Source organism: Arthrobotrys flagrans, assembly GCF_004000055.1.
Source record: "Arthrobotrys flagrans strain CBS H-5679 chromosome Unknown unitig_3, whole genome shotgun sequence".
Taxonomy (NCBI): Eukaryota; Fungi; Ascomycota; class Orbiliomycetes; order Orbiliales; family Orbiliaceae; genus Arthrobotrys; species Arthrobotrys flagrans.
The window spans coordinates 1,351,484-1,372,799 of NW_027137547.1; the positions used below are offsets into that span (position 1 = coordinate 1,351,484).

The following is a 21,316-nucleotide window of genomic DNA, read 5'->3' on the forward strand; positions in this document are numbered from 1 at the left end:
CTAACCGGAGACGTTAGATTCGAGCGAAGCCAGCTGGTCGTTTGCTTTGATCTGCTCCGACTGTGGCTCTTCCACTTTCTGGCGCTTGGTCCCCTCCTTCGAATCGGAGGCTGCCGATTCGGCGTCGAGCTCACGCTTGGGCTCTTTGGACCCTTTGGATGCTGCGTTGAGCTCCTTCTTGGATTTCTGCATGGCACCGTTCTCATAGGCTTGCTGTGGGGTCGGTCTGACATAGGGCTGACACCTCCACCATGGTATCCGCAAGATCTTTGCGTCCGCGCCAGGCCCACCTGCTTCTTTCATAATCTCATCCCATTGCTCCGGTGTCTCGGGCGTGAGCTTCAATTGCTCCTCGACCACTTTTTCCAACTCATCGGCCAGTTCGAGAATTTCATTAAACCTATGACCGGTTGCTTTGCCCAAAGTGTTCCGGATGTAGTGGTATTCCTTTTTGTTAAAGACTGCATGCAGGAGCCTGAAGAGATGTGACTTGACGCATGTCAAGGATGCATGTTCCCGATAACGTTCTTTGGAAAGTTCTACGACCGGGTTACCTTCTCCGAAGGTGAGGTCCCGGACGATCTGGAGATACTGCCGAACCATCACATCCACCCTTGGAAACTTTTCTTCAAAGCTAGCGGTCGGAGGCATAAAGACGGCAGGGTTGTAAAGATTCGTCTCCGCGCACATGACGCCGTCGGCACCCGTGACTTCCAAACAAGCCTCTACATCAGCGTTGTAAAGGATGTTTCCGTTTGCGAATATAACGGTCTCCGGTGGAAGGTTTTCCCGTAGGTACCGAATGTAACTCCAGTCTGCCAATCCGGTGTTGTGGCTTTTTTGGTCTCTCCGTCTGCCGTGAACCGTCAAGATGCTAGCACCGGCATCCAACACCATCTTTGCATATTCCAAAGTCTTCGCCTTTGTGTCCAGGATCCGTATTTTAGCAGTCACGGGAATATCGAGTTCCTTATGGAGGGTGTTTATGAGTTTGTAGATGAGATCGGGTTGTTCTTGCAAAAAGGCGCCATAATGGCCTTTTCGGGCGATACCCTGAGGACATCCCAAGTTCAAGTCGACGGCATCGCAGTGATGTTGGGCTGTTTTTGCAGCTGCTAGGAGATGTTGGGGATCGTTGGCACAGAATTGGATCAGAAAGGGTCTATCGGATTTGGGTTCTCCGTCGTAGGACAGAGCCGGTTCGGTGTCTGAAGTTGGAGCATAGCGAAGGGATTGACGTCGATAAGGTTCTGTTTCTGCGAACAGTCGGGCATGCAACATGGGCGAGTATGCAGCATCGGCATTATATTTACGAGAGAGGATTCGCCATGCCTTGAAAAGAAAAGAAAGGAAAAGAAAAGAAAAGAAGGGAGACAGGGTTAGCATGAAGATTTGAAGAGAAGGCCATGCATCATGCAGCGGTGGTATGTACCAATTCACTAGCGTCTACCATTGGAGCAACGATGCGTTTAGGAGACCCGATACTTTCATAGAAAGCCCTGCCGTGCAGCTTGAGACGTTTTGGAGGAGGCTCCACCGGGACGGAGACGGGGTCCGGGCTTGTTGTTGGTGGGGCGGTCGTCATGGTCATGGTGGAGAAGTCGAAGGGATGCTGCAGCAGAGGAACAAGTCGGCGGAATGATGAGACAGGGGCTGAAGCTGCTGCTGCCGTCAGGCTGGCCAGCTGCAGCCGGCGGAGAAGAGGATGAAAGGGATGAATGGTGGAGGGGCACCGGCGGTGGTTGACACAAGACCAGGTTGTTATGTGAATGAATCAAAAATTTATTATCTTTTATTTTTTTTTTTTATTATAAATTTTTATTTAAAAGGTCAGACTCATCCGGACAGAAGCTAAACCGGATTAGGCAGAGAGTGGGAGGCCGTGGTGTCACATGAATGCGCGAGGAAAACACGTCTTACTCCCAGAAAACGGGTCGTCCGTTTTGGGGAAAGTGATCAAACATCTTAACTTTGCTTTACGCGACCTGCCTTGCTCACCGTCTATGTGCTATACCTAAATGCCGGCAGTATATAGCTCGGGATATGATGGATGCATGTTCCCTGCTCCGTTCCCTCCAAGCCAAACCAACCGGGGTCACACACCCACGATTCCAATTCCATTTCCAATTCAAACTCCGACTCATCCCTTCCCTTCTTCTCCTTTCTTCGTCAACACTATCACCTCATCCCCCCTCCGAGTGTTCACCGCCGCCGTTCCCTTCCTTCATTTCGCATCTGTATCTTCTTCACCACGCCTGTACTTTCCCGCATGTATAGTCATTTCAGCTATCGTAGTTAGTAACTCCTGTTTGATTTCTTTTTCTTTTTCTTTTCTGTAGCCCTGTCCTTTTCAGCTGTTGGTACCTTGCACTCCTTCTTTTCTTTTCTTTTTTATATTCTCTTTCCCTTTTCTTCTCCCCTCTTCGCGTCTGCTTAAATACCTTCCCCTCGACGCGTCTTCTTCGTGATCACATTTTTTTTATTTCGCGTCTGGCAATTTTCGCGGTTCTTTCGAAGCTCTTATAATTACATATCCTCACTAGGTATGGTATCATCTATCTAATCATAAGCTTCTTCTTCTTCTTCTTCTTCTTTCCCCCCTTCCTTTCCTCGTATCCCTTTCCTTTAGTTCTTTTGCATGTGTGCATCCCCGTAGCCGTCCTATTATTGTCTTTCTAGCCGTAGCCTTGTGATTATTCGTCATGCTTCTGCTCCGATTGCTGACCCGTGAGCACAGCGGCAGCTCTTCTCCAACCTGGAACGGCAGTAACGGTAACAGACTGCCAACGTATATACAATTCGATACAGCCAATCTGCTACGCCGTCGAATTCTACCACTGTAACTGGACCATATTCACTCGCCATTGAGCTTTTGAGCATCGGGGAAAGAGAAGAAAAAACTTGTTCCTGAGGCTGCCGTTTGCATCGCCCTATCGGATTGGATCGTTTTGAGTTGAGGTGCACCACTCGCAACAACACAGAGACTGTGCCGTGTCAACACATCCCACATTCTCTCTCTGGAACCTTCTGGCCTCGTCGTTTAATTTCATAGTGGCCAACTCGATAGAAACCGCTCTATCGATACGTCCAAATGCAATTGGCCCTGGCGAACTTGTAGTTTCCATTCCCCCATCGCTGGGAGAAAGGCAGGACGGAAAGACAGGCCGGGGAATTGGGAATCAGTGGAGCCCGAGTCCAAGGACCATCGTCTGCGGATATTCCAACCGTTGCTCCAAGAAGCGTATGTCCAATTCTCACTGTTTCGCCTCGCCTTGGGAAGGGGCGCCTTTCCCCCAGACAACTGCTCGCACTAACCCCAAAAGTTGTCTCCAACAGCCCTGGCTGCAGCCCCTTGTCATTCCACCCTTGTGACAAAACTTCAACGTTCATTTACTCTCCTAATTTCCTCTCGACGACTTTGAAGAATTTGGTTTCTTTCTCAGTCTCGACTGTTTCGGTTTCTGTTCGGGAATCTGGAACAACTACCAAAGGGGACAATTGCACTTTTTTTTTTTTTTTTTTTCCCTCTCTGGACCGGTATCAGAGTTGCGATAGTGAGTCGCTGTGCTGTTGAGTTCTGCAAGGGACTTGAAACAGTTTGCCCGAGTTGAACGAATACATTGGGCCCACCGTCAACATATATTAGTACTTGACTTGTATGTTTTGCTGAGCTGTTGATTGTTTAGTCGATTCCTTGGGATCCGTTTGGGAATCGTCCTCTCTTTATATCTTTGCTGATATATCAGTCGATTTGAGATGGAGGACTCATGGCAGAATTCATCTCAGTCTAATGGGTAAGTCGTTCCTCTTTTTTCCTTCGTTAACTACAGCTATGTTCCATTTAATGCTTTGATATCTAACATTATTATACAGGTATACGAATTTGACAACGAAAGCTTCTCATATGTCAGGCACCCATACTTCCCCTTCCAAATCGGATACATCCGGTCTACGTTGGCATAACTCGGTGGCTGAGGATTACAATCCGATGGGCGACTCGAAAAAGAATGCATCGGTAGCAGGTATGGTGGAAACTCGGATCAATCATCCGGAACAGCCAGTAGCTCAACAGTGTCCGAGTACAGGAGTGTCAAATGCCCATTTGAAGAAGAGGAAGCCATCGGCTTCCACTTCGATCGCATCAAGCCCTGCAAAATCAAATATCCCCAGCGATGGTGCCTTCGACCCTGTACAACCCCTGGGGAACCAGGTAACCTCGCAAGGGATTCCTCCCACCAAGAAACGGCGTGGCCGGCCACCGAAGAATCCACCTTCGCAAACCTATGTTTCTACAATCGAGTTCATACAGGAGTCGGGTGTCGGTGGAGAAGCAGAGTCACACCATAAGTCGCGTAACTCCCCGGGGTTGCACGCTCTAGATACCTTTGTGAACTTTCCGGAATCGAACTTGCATGGTGTAAACATCGAATCTTTTAACGACGCCGATTTTCAAACAAATAAATATTGGGATGCACCTTTCGCAGGCTCTTTTCTTTCGGACAGCCATATTCCTCAAAATCTCACAGTCATACCCGGCGATATCGATCTGGCCTCCGCAACAGCAACGTTCGATTGGTCGCATGTCCCCGCCACCATGGGTGCTACGCACGGGATGATGGATCCCCTGCGGCCTCTCTCGATGCACTCGTTGGGCGAAAGTTTCTTTCCCCACCATCCTCATTCCGATAACGTCAACTTTTCTTTTGCTCAGGACCCATTGTCCGCAAGTGATGTCATTTCGCCCGGTTCCGTAAACCCAAATCTCATCTTTGCCAACCAGGATATGGGTAAATCGTATGGTGACGACGTTGGATTTCGCCCGTACCATCAACAAAATCTGCAACAGCAGGAAGAGTTGGTTGGTCAACGGAAAAGACAGAGCAAGGCGGCTCTTGAAAATGCTCAACTTCAAGCCTCTGCTGGCAAGCCCGCCAGGAAGAGAGCTTTGACCGAAAGTGTCTTTATCCAGTCCACCGGCAGAGGAAAGTTGTCCAATGTCCCCGTGCACCCCAGCCCAAGGAAGCAAATGGGAGCTTTCCCTGGCAAGATGAGATCTGCCATCCGGGATGAAAATACCACACCATCCCCAACGGTCGACGGGATGTCGAGAAGAGTCACTCCCGGAAGCAGCGGATCCAGGAACGGCAGCGGGAAAACTAGAACCACTGTAAACTTCTCAATTTCTCCGGGAGGAAGAGCAAAGGCAGAAAAGGTCCTAATCGAGGACCGATCCGAACACTCGGATTCCGAGGGCGATAATCATGGGGAATATGATACCGATTCCTCGACGGACGAAGATGATCTTGATCCTAATTCGAGTTACTCGATGGCTGCGAGACGTCTGGCTGGTTCAAGAGGCCACCGCCGTGGCTCGGTTTCATCTCCGAATCGGTCTGCGGAGCGACCGAAACTCGCACGTTTCAAAACCACCCAGTCGGGTTCATTCTCATCTTCATCCCGGTTTTTAATGTCAGGCGATTTTACGTCTGATAGTTTCGGTCATGAGAGCAATCCGTTCTTGCCACCAAATCTTTCCATGTCCAGCTTCAGAACAAGTCCCCAAAAAAGGAGTCCGCATAAGAAGGGGTCGAGACGCCATAGCCGAAATTCAAGCCTTTACAGTGTCAGATCCTCGATGGGTGCACCCCATGCTACAAACTTGGGCTCGATGCGAGAAGAGGATGAGTATTCCGAGGCGGAAACGGTCATCGATGAACCCACCCTTGCTTCCCAAGGCGACGCTATAGTCGCCCTGAAGCAAGCCGTAGCCCGCCGAAACACCTACTGCGCGCCAGGTACTTATATACCTTTTCTTTTGCTACATTCGTATCTATCGTTCGATTGCTAACTCACGCAAAGGAGGTGTTTCAAGAAGACCACCGTCATCGTATGGCACATCTCGCCCATCTACGAGGCATACCAACATGCTTCCCTCTTCGCCCCCCATGCAACAGCAGCAGCATCCTTACGGGTTCTCTACCCCGCAAACTGTGAGATCGGGTTATTCGTCGGATGCCTTCAACATCTCGCCGACAACAGTCACCGACCCGGATTGTGTTACCCCAACTACATACGGTGGACGTTCAAACTGCGGTAGACATGACTTCGCTATGGACATTCGTTGCAGCTGTGTATCCACGGGTTCTCCTGAGATGCCTGTATTACAATGGTGAATAGCCTTTCTAATATGCGCTGCAATGCTTGAGAGTTCAAAAGACGAATAGAAAGAAGAATGACGTACTGATTCGAGGTTCCCTTGTCTTTTTCTAGCAACGCTTGCTTCAAGTGGGTTCATGTTCAATGCGAGGGATACGAGCACAAGCCTATCCCATCGAGTCTCATTTGTTCGTTTTGCAAGGGTGGCTGGCAGGGTCCACAAGCCCAACGTGTCTTCCGAAAACCATCCCTCCCTCAAACTATTTCACCACCAACGACCCGAAGTTTCCATGGCTGAAGCAATACCCCGGGTGATGTATCCTTTTTACCTTATTTCTACCCAGGCTTTTCCTCTTTGGTTGTGCGAAAGAGTTAATCCTTCTAATCCCAGCTTGGTTTTTGCTGCTTTCTCGAACCTATTTCTTGCCAGTTCCGGAAAAAAAAACTTGATCACGCATATTATTTTTCTTTGATATCTCGTTGGCGTTCTGCATTTCAAAAACAAAAAACATGGTATCTGCTGTCCTTCTACTTTCTTCTCTATCTTTCAACGGTTTGTTTATTTTCCATAACCTGAACTCGAGTTTCTCTTTTCTTTCCGTCTGCGTTCTGATATCATTCTTCCCTTGATTGATTGTCCCTATTTGCGAGATTTGTTTCATTCATTCTATCATCAGATTGAGCAATAGTACATTCAGGGAGAGTCCCCCCTCCGCTTCCCCATCCGCTCGGTTCTTTGAATTGACTTTCTGCGAATCCCCTTCTTTCATCACCATTTCCCGCATCCCCACCTTGTTTTCATCATTTCATATAGACGGAGCAATATTGTCCTATTCATCTTGACGTTCATGTTTTTTTCCACCGCTGTTAACGAATCCTTCCCATGCCCCTCTCCAATTGTCCCTACTTTGTATTCGCTCTTTACTTTCTTTAATACCCCTTTATTAATGGTGTAATTATATTCAGGCTTCAAGTGAAGGTGCTTTGGGCTCTGCAGCTAGCTAGCACAGGTTCTTATATCATTTCCCGATACGAGAAGGGAGAAACAGGTTTTTTTTTTTTTTTCTTGGAATGACAAACTCAATTACAATCTTCCAGTCAACCGCTCATTTTAACTAGATATTAACGGGGCCCAAACGAAGTACTCTCTCGGGTTTTCTCCCGGATGGTCTCGGGTTTTGTCAAGTGAATTCGAGGGCGAGTGCTGGAAATACTATTATAACCATCAGCAACCAAGGTCTGATACCATAACACCCCACCGATTACCCCCTGCGCCGCGCTCCAAAACTTCAGCTCCGCCTATATCCCGCAAGACTCGAATGTTCCCTTTCCACCCCCTTCCTTCCTGTCTAGATTTCTTACGCCACTCTCCGATAATGTCCAGCGTACCGATTTCCACCTCTGGTTGTATTTCTTTCCATACCGGTGGTGGTTTTCCGTTTCCATTCTTGCTTCCATCGGGAACACCCCTCTCATCTTCAAAAAACGAAAAATCGTCCTTTGACGTTTCGAAAAACGTCTGTGTATCCCTCTCCGCTAGCGGCGCAATGATATCATAAAATCCCATCTCCTCGGACTTCGGCTCCTCCATTTCCAGAACTAATGTTTTAAGATTCGTCTCCGGAAGCTTTGTCAAGAACTTTATCAATGAACCCAGCATTTTTGCATCAGCCGTAGCAGGGACGTTTGTAAGAGCCAATGTCTTCAGACGGGGGACTCTAGAAATGTCTAAAAGGTCTGTGTCCCTGCAGCCAGAAGATTTTACTAACAACACGGCATCCCTGTGGATTCGAAGATTTCTTAACTTTCGAAAACCGTAGTATGTTATTGCCGTCGTGATATCTTTGATGGCCTTCCTTCTGGGGGTATTCGGTTGTTGTATGGTGGTACCGCAATCCAATGTCCTCAATCTTGTGGAATTTAAAAACTGACAGACACCGTGGGAGCTCATTTTGTTGCTCGATATATGGAGGTGCATGAGCCCCTTGTCCCCAGTTGGAGGCAAGTTACCTTCTGCGTCAGGTAACGAGACCTCTAGGGCCCTTAACTCCCGCCTTTGTAATTTCCTCGCGGTCATCCATTCTTCCTCGTCCCCAAATTCAGCATCCGATTCATCGTCGGATCCATGAGCAACGGGGACTCGAACGTCAAACCCCGTGTTGTCCACCGCAACTTCGAATTCCGGTGGCATAAAGCACCAATCCAGTAGATACCGGGCGAGACCGTCGGTAAGTAAATTTCCGGTAACATCCAACCGCTCGATTTTGACTTGAAGGCTACGAGCGAGAGGTTCTATCGATCGATCGGATAGCTTTAACCATCTCAGTTTCAGAGACCTGAGGTTTCTTAACGAACCGACAGCCGAAAGAACATCCGGATGACCGGCGCTGATTGTTCTAGATAGATCTAGAACCCCGAGCCCCGGTGTAAGATTCGTAAATAACTTGACCAAGGATGTTGACGTAGTATTCGTAAGATTTGAGATGTTTAGGTGGTAGAGATTGTGATGGGGTAGGTATCCCTTGACAGAAGGCTTTTGGGCCAAGGAGGCATGGTCGAGAAATGTAATTCCCGGAAGAAGGAGTCTTCTGAGTTCAGGGAGGAGAATTAGAAGGTTTGAAAACCATGTATCTGGTAAACTCGTGTAGATGCTGGCGATGCATTTCTCGAGATTCAGTGTATGTGCTCGGGAGAGGGCGGATGGAGGAGCATCTAGCAGTGCTTTCAGGAATAACAGAAAGCTTGCTGCGTAACATTAAAATAAAACGGATACGAATGCCTCATGGTCAGCGGATATTCAATTAAATACAAACTGCATCGAAGGTATTTTTAAATTTCTTCATAGGATATTCACCATATTGATGACCTACCGAGGGGGTTCTTTTCTCCAAATCCAAAACACTCTGCAGGTTCTCCCCAGAGTTCAGAGTTGATCGCTTCATTCCAAGTCCGGGAAACAAGAGCGCAGTTGAATAAATCCTCCCGCCGGATGTATGGTGCGATAATGTCGATTGGGTTGTGCGATGTTGCATCTTCGTAGCTGGGCAGCGACCCCGGGTCGGTTGCCTCAAAATGACGGGTCATTGTTACAAGTCCAGTCGTACTGGTTTAGGCAAGATTATTGAAAAAGGCTCAAGTTCCAAGAATTAATTCGGTACGTATGCGTGCTAAAGAAATTCAAGATGCGGGATGCCAGAGAAAGTCAATATAAATATTAGGCAGGCGGCAGCGAATTTAGCTGCTCTCGCTACTTGTGTTGATGATGGTTGTTGGTTGGTCGCAAGCAAAATCGACAGCATCCGCCGATTCCGCCTGGGGTTTCTATAATATATGATCTTCCCATGTGCCCCCTAAGACGTCAAGGAACAGGGCCACGAGGCATCTTTAACGAATCTCGGTACCTTTTGTCTGTTCGTATGTAAATTGTGGGCTCATGGGTTCATGACTAGCTGCGCCTCGCTAACGCCGAAATACCGGTCCCAAGCCATCCAATCTCTAACCAAATACATATATTCCATGAATTTTATACTCCTTTTGATCTGATTCGTAAAACGTATTATACATAAATTTCTCCGGTACGGTGGCTCCTACAGCCGGACGGAGCCGTCAAGACGATAAAAACCGCCGTGAGTAACATAAAACGCTTAACCTTTGCGGGATCCTTAACGTTAACACGAAGAAACCATCTCATGTTTGCCATTTCTAGGCCCTCAAACGATCTCATACTCGGACCAATTCTGCGTTTTTGAAGCTTCATGCACTCGAAGGCGTGTTACGACCCAACGTCCGCAACAGCCTCCTCTTGTTCCTCTCCCGCGCCTCCAACAAAGCCTCAATACACTGACCAACTGCATCAAGATCTCCTAGGAGCGAAATGTGGCCCCTATCACAATGGACTCGCTTTTCACAGGTATACCCATCAGGGAGCATAGCCTCTCGCGAGAGAACAACTCCATCTAGTTCACTAATGTTAATACGATTCTACGAAGAAAAGGGTACTGTTAAAAACGTACCTCCAGCTCCGAAAATTATGTCGCTGTAGTTGCTAGTTTTTATGCCTTCTAGCCCATCAACCCTAGCAGCCTTAACAGTTGGTGTCGTCTTGGAGTACAGAACAGCACATGGGGGGTATTGTTCCGCCAGCGCAGGCTGGAATGCAAGCTCAGACCTAAACTTCTTAGTCTCTCTAAGAGTCCTCTCTAGGTAAGGAATGGTAGCAGATAATGGCAGAGTACAGCTGTTCTGGGGGTTTGCTGTAGCGGATGTGGCCATGCTAGGTGCAGCGGCACCCGCACCAGTCGCTGCGATTTCTTGAACTTCGTTCCTGGGTGGCTCCGAAACGAGAGCATCCGATGTATCCGGGATGAAATTGCCTTTTAAAGGCACTGCCCCGTCGTCCCTTCCCGACTGTTTTTGAGTAGCCCCATCGGAGAGCAACCCTGGAGAAGATGGTGTCCATCGACTCAATTTTCCCCGAACATCTTTCCCCTCACGAAGGACTGTTGCCATTGCACCAGATGCCGTGCTCAGAAGTCCAGTCGGCGCAGGCTTATTCGTTGACGACACACAAGGACTAAGGTTATATTGCTGCCACATCGCTGGGTCGTATAGGTCAAAGTCGATTAAACTGCCTGTCCTCCGATCCACAAAAACTTGCCCGCCTTCAGGCAAAAAGACGAATGTTGAACGGAAGGAGAAATTTACCTGGAAGTCACCAACAATTAGACCATCATAGTCTCTACCGCGAGATTGGGGCGCATACCTGAGCATTGAGAACGTCCTTATTGAAAGCAACCGAGTCACCATTGCGTAGAGGGCCCAGGACATTGATGCATCGCTGGGGTACGCCTGCGTACAAAACGCCTCCGCATTTGAACAGATCAGGTCGTCGGTTTATTGCATGCCTGGTGATCAACCCGCCTAAACTGTGAGCGATGACGAATGGCCCATCTTCATGCCACATATCACCAATACTACTTGAGTGTTCTGATTTCGTTGCCGTCCGATTGCAAGGCAAATTCGCCATGAACAGCACGAGCTTTTCCGAGTTTAAATGGGGACTCAACCTCCAGTCGTATGCGAAAACGTGAAGCCGCACATTCGTGTTTGAACGTAGCTTCTTTATTAACCTACGACTGATATCAACGCCTGCGAGATGAGAAAGCATATCGGTAGCGACCACTTTCTCCTCCATTAAAAGCTCTGCCTCGGGGTCGAGGGGTACTTCAAGATCAACGCTCTGTAGATTGAATCCAACTTTTACCGGAATCCAGAGGGTCTTTCCAACCCGTTTTTCACCTGTGGGAGAGGTTTTAACCTTCTTTAGTATTGATCCTCTGTATCCACCCATTATCACAACATCACCGGAAAGCTTGTCCAGGGGGTGGACGGGTGCAGCGGCAGCGGCCGCAAGGTTCCCCAACGTGGCCTTCTTTACTAGAGCAGGAGTGTTAAAAGTAAAGCTATCCTTGATGTCAGGCAATATAGAATCTTTGATCGCTTTGTATCTTGCATTCGTTTGTTCTCGCACATCGAGAAACCGAGTATCAGACCCAACGGAAGACGTACGAGAGAGAGCTCTCCGGATAGAACTAGAATCCGAGTTGCTTCGCCGTAGACCGTTTGCGTGGGTTGACGCCGAATCAAACTTTAAACCTGAAATTGCATCGGCGTTTGAACTTGCAGCGAAATCCTGGGTAGCGTTTGGGAATGAATTGGTGATATGCAAGTTAGGTTGTAGTTTTCTGGATGCTTGTGCATTACAAGCCGAATTGTAGGCCTGTACAGGGCCATATGTCGTGAAATGATTTGATACTCCAGCGGCAGCCTTTGCCAAAGAGTCTATCCACATGGAACCTGCTCGTTTGGACCGTGCAGCACCCTTTTCTTTATCCATTCCGTCTTTACTATTAGATCCAAATGACGGCAATTGGGGTAACTGGAGCGAAGGCAAGCTGAAAGTTGGAAGCCTAGATACCCATTTGTCGTAGTCTCCATGGTCTTTGGATGCATGATCGGCATTTCCAAGTGACGAGGCTCTTGGGCGAAATAGCTTCGTCTGGGCCAACACCCCAAGGCCTCCGGCTTTACCTTGTGAAACGAAGAATGTCTTCTTTGGAGGGGATGGGTCATCTTTAACGGGGCTATTCGCTTTCCGTTCTATATTAACAGAGGAGGAAGGCAATTGCGGGTGAGCGCCGGACAGCGCTGCATTTTGATATGTTGACTGGCTTCTTGAGATGGATAGAGAAAGGATGCTTGAGACATCGTCTCTAGGAAGGTTATCCAAGAGAACATCCTCTTCGCAGTCATCACTGCTGTTTCCTTTACTACATGCTTGATTTACGCCGTCGACATTTGCCGAGTGTTTCTGGGCTTGATGGTGATGGTGATGGTGATGGTGCTGCCGAGGGTGGTTTTCACGTGGGTGATGATGCTTGTGTTGTCTGGTGTTATTGTCTGGTCCTGGCGAATACATCATATTTCGTCTGCATAAATCCGAATTGGCAATATTGGCGGAACGACCGGTTTACCATGGGTGAAGAAGGATTCAAAATATCTGTCGATAATCGGGTCCAGCAAGACCACAGGATGTTCGAGGATTGGGTTGGAACGGAACGGAACAAGGAATTGAATTGAATTGGATTGAATTGAATATGAAAGACAAGGAAGGGAAAGGGTATGAATTTGATGTTTAGTTTTGTCATGTGCGAAAGACAGACAAGCTATAACCTTAATTACTGGAACAAAATAGCTTAAATACTTGAATACGTGAGATCAGACTAAAGGCGCAGCAGGCCCGACGAACCCACAGCGCTGATTTGTTAATGGCAGCCTTGACGAAGGTCGCATGCGGTAGAAGGGAAAGGGCTTTTCTCCATTGCCAGTTATCGATAGCCTGCCCAATGGTCTTACGGGATCCGGATATCGACCCATCCGGCGGGATCAGAACATGTGAGTGAGCGAGCCATCGTGGAAATGTATCCGTAAGCACTACTAGCATTTTCGGACATGGATCTGGATACAGATCTGGAATCGAATCCCTAACAGGTCGTGACCATGACCTAATCGCAACTGTGATATCTACAGATGCATAGACGTTAGCCTAGAGCCGTTCCAGGGCGCTAAACGGACATGCATATTGCCCAGAGCTTGACACCGCTCCACATGAAGCTTAAATCATAATTGTAAACCGACGTCGAGAGCACTCTGTCCAGGTAGCTAGGTAGCTCGAGCCCCCGGCCAATATACCAACCCCCAACCCTGAAAAGATGGGTCTGGTTGTTCGTTTGTTCGAGTCAAGCCTCGTCGAGTCTCGTCGAGCCTCAGCCCTATGACTAGCCGGCCGATGAGTATTGCGGCTTTTTTTAGAACATTCGCCCAATACGGTTTTGTTCTCCGGATGTAGCATACACTTTCGACGTTAAAGGGGAGCTATTTGGAAAATTGGACATGACCCTGCACCAAAGTCAGTACCTATTTCGGCATGCACTTGGGGAAAAACAAGTGCACTTGGACAGTGCCGCATCCATGAATACTTCGTACATATAATATTCATCCAGACGTAGGCTTTGGCCCTGATATGAGCTGTAACAGATCGGCCTCGTTCTCCTTGGGCGTTTAATTTCGAGGTTTCGAATAGAATGAACGACAGGCAGGTTGCTTCGTACAATGTGCCGTACACCGCCTCAATGCCCATGCCCGGCATCCCCTTGGCCTGGGAGTCTTTGACAGTCGCTTACGTAGGTTTGAGCTGCCCGTGTCTCCTGCCATGGTCTTAGTTAGTGGGAGTTGACCAGATTTAGCATTCCCAAGAAATACCAAGGGGGCCATGCTGAGTCTCGGGGCCGTGTGATTTGGTCTGAACACCACCATGGCCGCCCCTTGGTTGCACCCTTTTCAGATCTAACTTGGTTCGGGTCACTGCGAGCTAAACCACCAAGAAGCTGGACGGGGATGCATTTATTTCATTCCTATCGCCCTGCTCTCTCTTTCGTTTCTCCCTTTTCCAACTTTCCAGACGTCTCTTCAACCTCGATTTCAACTTCTAGCTCCTAACTGTCAGTCACTCGTTCTTTCCAATATCGACAAACCTGTCCCCTGAAACCGCAACAAAAACAAACTCGACCCTTGCATTTGTTCGAGCATGAGGTTCCAAAGCCTCTTATCGGGGGGGATTGTGGTGTTGTTGACCCGAACTGCCGCCGCTATCGAGCTTGATATCGACAGCTATGGTGCGTCATACATAGCCAAATCCAAATCCAAATCCAAATGCTCCACATGCTTACATTTGCAATTCACCGCATACAGATTCAATCAAATCCGCGACAAAGATCATAGCACAAGAACTAGCTGATGGATACTGGATTCCGGGTGACGTGCACGGAGTTCCACACCCGCCCTATTATTGGTGGTTACACGGGGCCATTCTCGGCGGAATGGGTATGTAGTTGCTGTTGTTTAAAGGTTCAGGGTGCTAGCTATCACGGTTGTGGTTGCTGGCGTATGGGGCCGAGACTAGCCAGCTATCTAACCGAACAATATTGAATGAACAGTTGATTATTGGGCTATGACTGGCGATACTAGATTTAACGCCAATGTTACCATTAGTACGTATACACCGATCGCATTACTTGTTCGTTTCGCCGGTGTGCTAATGCTAAATTCCCTCTGCAGGTTGGCTTCGAGGAGTTTCTCCCAGTTTGGATCTCCAGCCTGACGAACAGTCTTTCAGCGAAGGTAGCTAACCCAACCACCAGAAACGTGATGGCCAGGCTAACACCACTTTACGATTAGGAAACGACGACCAGGGTTTCTGGTCCATCATGAGTATCGATGCCACCGAACGAGCCTTCCCAGAAACCGAGGACCAAAAGGAAATGCATGCTGGATTTCTCGAGATCACGCAGTATGTAAAAACGACAGGCTCCGCCCTACAGTGCTGTATGACTTCTAACAATTCCTTACAGAACGGTTCAAAATCTCCAAGCTGGACGTTGGGACGGTGAAACATGCGGAGGGGGGCTTCGGTGGCAGATCAACCCCACCAACGACGGTTATCTCTACAAAAATACAATTTCGAATGGTGAGAGGCCTACCCAGACACGAAATTGTTTCTATCAAGTTTGCTAACCTTAGACGTTATAGGCCTTTTCTTCCAGCAGAGTATGCCATATTCATGTTCTTAATGACAAGTAAGCACTGCTAACCATTTATGTTCCAGGTGCCCGGCTAGCTAGATATACGAAAAACCAAACTTATGCAGACTGGGCCGAGCGGACGTACAAATGGCTACGAGAGGTCAAAATTGTCCGAGACGACTTTTATATCACTGACGGAGCATGGCTTCCGGACTGTAAAAAGTTCACGGAGAAAAGGTGGTCATACAACTATGGGGCGTTGCTTGCCGGTTGCGCCGCTATGTATAATTTCACCGACGGAGGCGCATACTGGAAGGAGCAAATTGACAGCATTCTCACAGCTACATATGAGACCTTCTTCGACGCCGAGTCAGGTGCCATAAAAGAAATTCAATGTCAAGACAGCGATACCTGTAATGCAGATCAGCCTTCCTTTAAGGCATACCTCGCAAGGTATGGATAATATTCTATTGCGCCCTACGGCGAGACCTAGCTGACTAGTTTGCCATCGCAGATGGATGGGATATACCGCTCAGGTCGCTCCTTACACGTATAGCGACATTATGCCTCGGCTAAGGAAGAACGCTCAATTGGCTGCTGCAACTTGTACTGGTGGGGCTAGTGGAACTGCCTGCGGATTGAAATGGAACACTGGACCCAAATTTGACGGTATCATGGGTCTCGGTGAACAGCTAAGCGCACTCGAGGTCATTCAAAATACAGCCCCCTTTGTAGCCCCGGTAGGCTATCTGGTGGATATCGACAATGGAGGGACTTCCAGGTCAAACCCGAACGGAACAGGTACCCGAGGTGGTGTGCACAATCGAAACTCTCAATACCTTCCATACCGGCTACGAAACTACGACATCACTCTCGCGGATCGTGTCGGCGCTGCTATCATCACCCTTGTTATCGTCGTTGTTTTTGCACTCGGCGCGAGGTTTACAATGATCCATTAAGTGTTTATTAAGTGTTTATACCGTATGCGGGCGCGTTGGTGATTTCGCTTGTTTGAAAAACCATATCGGACGGGCATCATACTGGATTTAGCGTTCGCACTTTCTATGTTCATTCTGCATGGAAGGACACACAGGTGTTTTGGATTTTTTGTTTGGCTTTAATTTCTGGATACAAGGCATTTCTTGTGATCATCTTATATCGCTCTGGAGTTGGTTGGTTTCTTTTTATTATTTTATTATTATTATTATTTTCGTTTCTACCCATCTGCATTGGGCTTCATGATGAAAGCCTGTCGAGATCTGTATATGTTTTGTATACTTTTCACAGTCATCAGGGTGCTCCTAGATATAGACTTGGGTTTATTTGGAATCGTCAAGTCCTGTATTTCTGGGTAGTCGGTACAAAAGCAATGTATTCTGCTATATTTTCTCTTAGATTGTGCCTACCATAGATAAGTGTTTCCTGAATATGGTGCTCCGAGCTCCGTATAAAAATGCTCGTTGCAGAAAATTTTGATACATGATACAATCAGATAAGGAAGTTTTTCAGGTAAGGTTTTACTCAAGTCCTTCCAAAACTCGGGCAGCCTCCGATTGAATTCGAAGCTTGATACACCAAGAAGGGGAAGACCCATCATTACTCTTAGCTTGGAGAAATAATAACGTTGCCTGTGTAAGCAACCGGAGAAGGGCTGTGAAAGAACATTGATGTTTCGTCTTATAAATTATAAAACCGGCACCTGCTGCAGCTGCGACAGAAAAACTCATTCAGAACCCAAACATCACACCCCAAAACCTAAACATGAGTTTATACCTTGAGGCCGCTGCGATTCTCGAGTCGCCGCAAACCACATCCCTCAAGGCGATTATATACAATCCCTCGAAGCCATTCAAATCCCCCCAATCTAAATTATATGCTTTGATCGTGGAAACGCTGAAATTTCAGGATATCCTGAAAGAGGTCGTTGAAAATGCTGGGATCTTAAAGTTAGAGCGAAAGGTGTTAAATATTAACCATTCCAATCGTATCTTAAGGTATTTGGGGCGCTGACTATAATTTTAAACAGCTAACGCCCGTTCTTTCAATTTTATTAACGCATGATCTACTCCTTACGAAATCTGGGATTGCTACGTCCAGTGGTCCTTTGAAAGATGCAATTCTGCGTCACAAGGCACGTCTGAACGCGGAATTCACGCGCGTCAGACTCAGGCGCGGCCATGGAGATGTAAAATCTCTCGTTGAAGCTGTCAATGCGGAGCATACCCGCGAATCAGAAGATGGGGTTACAAAAACCGCGACCGGTCTTACAACTTTTAACCCTCGATGGGTCCGCGTGAATGCACTAAAGACGACATTGGGGGAATCACTCGCATCTCCGACATTCAGCGCATTTCAAGAGGTCGGCGGTATGAGTGATATGTTCTTTTTTGACGTCGTGCGAAAGTATTATTACCCAAAGGCTGAGCTTTTGCCTAATATTTTCGCAATACATCCGTCTCATGATATAACATCGAGCGAACTGTACAAGTCAGGGAAGATTATTCTACAGTCTGCTTCCTCGTGTCTGCCGGCTATCATGCTAGATCCGCCAAAGGGCTCTACGGTCGTCGATGGTTGTGCCGCCCCGGGAAATAAGACGACGCACCTCGCGGCACTGGTCGGTAGTAGCGGGAAGGTATTTGCGGTGGAGAGGGATAAGAGGCGTGCGGATATACTCGAGAGGATGATAATGAAGGCCGGGGCAGAGGGGATCGTAACAACCCTTAAGGCAACTGATTTCACGACGATAACGGAAGGACACCCGGCCTGGCAAGCTAGCTACCTCCTCCTCGATCCTTCATGCTCTGGAAGCGGTATATTGCAGAGGATTGACTGGGATATATCGAAACTGAATCTCCCATCCAGCGATGTTTCCTCCGGTCAACCGTCCAGGAAGAAGAGAAAGAGAGACGAGGCCTCGCAAAAAGGCTCTAGGTCTCAGCCTGAAGAACAAGTGCCACAACATGTTGATGATGAGGAAGTCCAAGATAGTGACACTTCCAAAGAGCGGCTACAATCACTTTCCGATTTCCAAGTTGCGATCATCCTTCATGCCTTTTCGTTTCCAAATGCGAGGAGGATCACGTACTCTACATGTAGCATACACGCCGAGGAGAACGAACACGTCGTGGCCCGTGTGCTGAACAACAAAATTGCGAAGGAAAGAGGTTGGGGAGTTCAGAGCAGAGAGGACAACCCGCTATCTACTTGGCATAGACGAGGATTAGTCGGAGAGCTCTCCGACCTTAGGGTTAGCTCAAAAGAGCAGCAAAGGGTCGCCGACGGGTGTATCCGAGTCAACAGAACGGATAGTCTGGGGGGTGGTTTCTTCGTGGTCTGTTTTATCCGACAGGTTGACGACGAGGGTCAATTGGGTGGGGATATCGGAAACTTGGATGTGGCCCTCGCTCAAGGTAACGAATCTCTCTCCCAGGAATTGGGGGCTTCCATAGAAGCTGGTGATCAAGAATGGAATGGGTTCTCGGATGAAGAAACCAACGAGGCTGTGCCCGCAGCTGATGACCCGCAACTGGGGAAGGGGAAAAGGCGAAAGTCAGGCAAGGACCAGAAAGCAAGGACGGAGAAGATAAACAAACGATTTCAGAAGAACAGGAAAGGGTGGTCGTAGGGTTACACAGCATGGTCTCTAAGGTCTGGATAATATATAATCCCTGCATGCTGGTACAATGAGGGATGGAAGGTATGGGATCAACTGCATGTCGAGGAAACACCATGCAGGGAGCCGTCGAGCGATCTCTTCGATTTGAACTTGGGGAGTCAGGTAGAATCCCTTGATTGTCTATTCAATCTCCCGTCAACATACCGGCGCGGTATCCTTCGCACGATAGCTGCTTGTGTGGCCTACATAGGATAACCATAGTATGCGAAGATATCCCGACGAGGTTGAAACAATCAGGTCCCATAGGCAGATGGAGCCCAGTTATAAGGCTTGTACATGTATTACTCTGTGGCTTCTGAGATCTAATCCGTCCCTAGGATCACCGGATCAGACAAGCGGCAGGTATCCTATAAGCTACCATGTAACCTGCTGGAAGCCAATAGACCGTAGAGCTCTGCCAGTCACCTACATTGAGAAATTCGCCTACGAAAAAGCATAAACTCTTTCTGTGTTTTTTTTTTTGTATTCATCGACTTGTTCCGATAAAAATAGATATAAGCCGTGCGTCCCCACTCGACCGGGTCTGGTTTGTTTGAGTTGAGACCTTAATCCGCCTATCTTGATGTGCGAATGTAACCTCGAGCTCGACCTTGGTTTTTTCGTTAATGTTTGAGCGAGTAGGTAACTACAGCATGATCAAGTCGTCTATGGTCGGATATATATCATGATCGATGATCAAGGTGCTATTGCATGGACCGTCTCGACGTGGCTTCTGCTGGCGGACGAAATTGAGGATTTGGGACTTGCTAGCTTTTAAGTTTTGCGAGTTTGATGCATTAACTCGTACAATCGCATGATCCGAATGCGCTCGATGCTGCTGTTATATGTAAGTACTCAAGTAAGGTCTTACCTACATACGGTAGACATGCAGGGTGGTCAATTCATATTAGGTACTTAAGTACTTAAGTAACTAAGTATTGAAGTACTTTTTATAAGTACGCAATTGCCTACAATGCATCCAGTATGTGGGTCCGCCGCAGGACATTAAGACAAGGCAAATTATGGTGTCGTGCCCGCTTGCCGACCTAGCTTAACGTTCTGGAGGTAGGGTGCTAGGACTGATACCCGTCTGCCACCGCGCGATCCTCTACGTTTTGCCGGACGATACCCCTTCCTTTCCGCTACAGGACTTGGTCTGATAGCTGTTAATATGGATGAACATGCATGCTAGTTAAAGTACCTTGAATATCAAAGCTTCCCCACGAAGTGCACTTGTAGTTGAAACTTAATATATTCCGATAGATGTTTGAGAACCAATCCAACCCCCCAGGATGAGAATGCAGAGTGACGCCCTGAATTCAATTTGCCTGCCATGCATCCTACTATCGATAATAATACCAATTATAACTATAAATATCGCATCGATTTTGAAGGAATGCGAGACGAAGCAAGCAAGCAAGTGTTCAGAATCCGAATAGTGAGGTCCCACCACACACATGCGCACGCACGCAGGCGCCGTGGTTGAAGACAAGTCGACTTTCTTGATTCGTGTCTCCTAACGGTTTCAGTCGCTTGCCCACTGTCACTTGCTCTTTTAGTTGGGGCGCCGGGACATCCCCTTTTTTCCTGTCACCGATCTCTCGAAGATCCAAATTTGGGCACCTGCGTGCCTTGGCTTGCGTGCTAGAGGTGGGTTTGACCAGGGGCAATTGATGGTAAATTGGCACGGGTTTGGGTGCAGAGGATGTAGTGTGTATGAATACCTACCATGGCCGTGGCATGTATGTCAAGCCAAGGTCGAAAAGTCGAGGGGTTAGGGGACTTTCACGGCAAGCACAGTACGCGTGCTTACATAGGCAAGTAAGTACATGTAGGTACTGTACTGTGTATTCTGCAGGTAGCATGTGGTTTGAAGAGCCAATCCGGCCATGGATGGATTGATGGTTGTCGAAGCCATCCTCTCATTTCTCAACCCTGAATGGGGACAACAGCTTTGGGTTCGGGCTGTGCACGCCAGACCAAGTTGGTTGGCCATGGAGTCCCTTCAATTCGGAATTCGGGTCCCTGGCAGAAAGAAGAAAGAAGGAGGGAGAAATTCTTCAATTGCCATTTCGCAGCGGTATCAGATCATCTCCATTCTTCCATACTCCACCTCCACTAACCGTTAATCCTGCTGTCACCCCAGCTAGTTATTTTATTTTATTTTATTTTATTTTATTCTCTCTCTCTTTCTTTCCGCCTGTCGTCTTGACTCCAAAATAACCATTTCCCACAATCGTCGCCACCTACACATGCCACCTGCGTAGTTTCGTCCTTTCTTCTTCTTCTTCTTCTTCTTCTTCTTCTTCCTGTCCTTCTCCTTCCTTTTCTTCTTTCCTCGATCTCCCCCGATTTCTTTCGT

The 21,316-nt window shown here is 47.9% G+C and overlaps 6 protein-coding genes across 6 annotated transcripts; 3 read left to right on the top strand and 3 right to left on the bottom strand.

The window, feature by feature from the left end:
• DFL_001778 (uncharacterized protein) lies at positions 1–1,591 on the bottom strand (the record flags this gene model as incomplete). Its single annotated transcript, XM_067630452.1, has 2 exons — positions 1–1,332; positions 1,433–1,591. 2 exons carry the CDS (start codon positions 1,589–1,591, stop codon positions 1–3), a joined length of 1,491 nt encoding a protein of 496 aa, XP_067493095.1.
• Positions 1,592–3,756: 2,165 nt separating this feature from the next.
• DFL_001779 (uncharacterized protein) lies at positions 3,757–6,173 on the top strand (the record flags this gene model as incomplete). Its single annotated transcript, XM_067630453.1, has 4 exons — positions 3,757–3,794; positions 3,874–4,022; positions 4,086–5,795; positions 5,860–6,173. The coding sequence occupies 4 exons, from the start codon at positions 3,757–3,759 to the stop codon at positions 6,171–6,173; spliced, it is 2,211 nt and encodes a 736-aa protein (XP_067493096.1).
• Positions 6,174–7,381: 1,208 nt separating this feature from the next.
• DFL_001780 (uncharacterized protein) lies at positions 7,382–9,240 on the bottom strand (the record flags this gene model as incomplete). Its single annotated transcript, XM_067630455.1, has 2 exons — positions 7,382–8,901; positions 9,027–9,240. The coding sequence occupies 2 exons, from the start codon at positions 9,238–9,240 to the stop codon at positions 7,382–7,384; spliced, it is 1,734 nt and encodes a 577-aa protein (XP_067493097.1).
• A 669-nt stretch (positions 9,241–9,909) lies between these two features.
• Positions 9,910–12,637, bottom strand: DFL_001781 (uncharacterized protein; the record flags this gene model as incomplete). Its single annotated transcript, XM_067630456.1, has 3 exons — positions 9,910–10,112; positions 10,170–10,860; positions 10,919–12,637. The coding sequence occupies 3 exons, from the start codon at positions 12,635–12,637 to the stop codon at positions 9,910–9,912; spliced, it is 2,613 nt and encodes an 870-aa protein (XP_067493098.1).
• A 1,665-nt stretch (positions 12,638–14,302) lies between these two features.
• Positions 14,303–16,255, top strand: DFL_001782 (uncharacterized protein; the record flags this gene model as incomplete). Its single annotated transcript, XM_067630457.1, has 9 exons — positions 14,303–14,390; positions 14,467–14,598; positions 14,712–14,765; positions 14,833–14,895; positions 14,953–15,064; positions 15,126–15,241; positions 15,304–15,321; positions 15,380–15,749; positions 15,811–16,255. 9 exons carry the CDS (start codon positions 14,303–14,305, stop codon positions 16,253–16,255), a joined length of 1,398 nt encoding a protein of 465 aa, XP_067493099.1.
• Positions 16,256–17,057: 802 nt separating this feature from the next.
• DFL_001783 (uncharacterized protein) lies at positions 17,058–18,924 on the top strand (the record flags this gene model as incomplete). The annotated part of the gene is made up of 2 exons (XM_067630458.1): positions 17,058–17,255; positions 17,323–18,924. 2 exons carry the CDS (start codon positions 17,058–17,060, stop codon positions 18,922–18,924), a joined length of 1,800 nt encoding a protein of 599 aa, XP_067493100.1.
• Between the last annotated feature and the right edge of the window lie 2,392 nt (positions 18,925–21,316).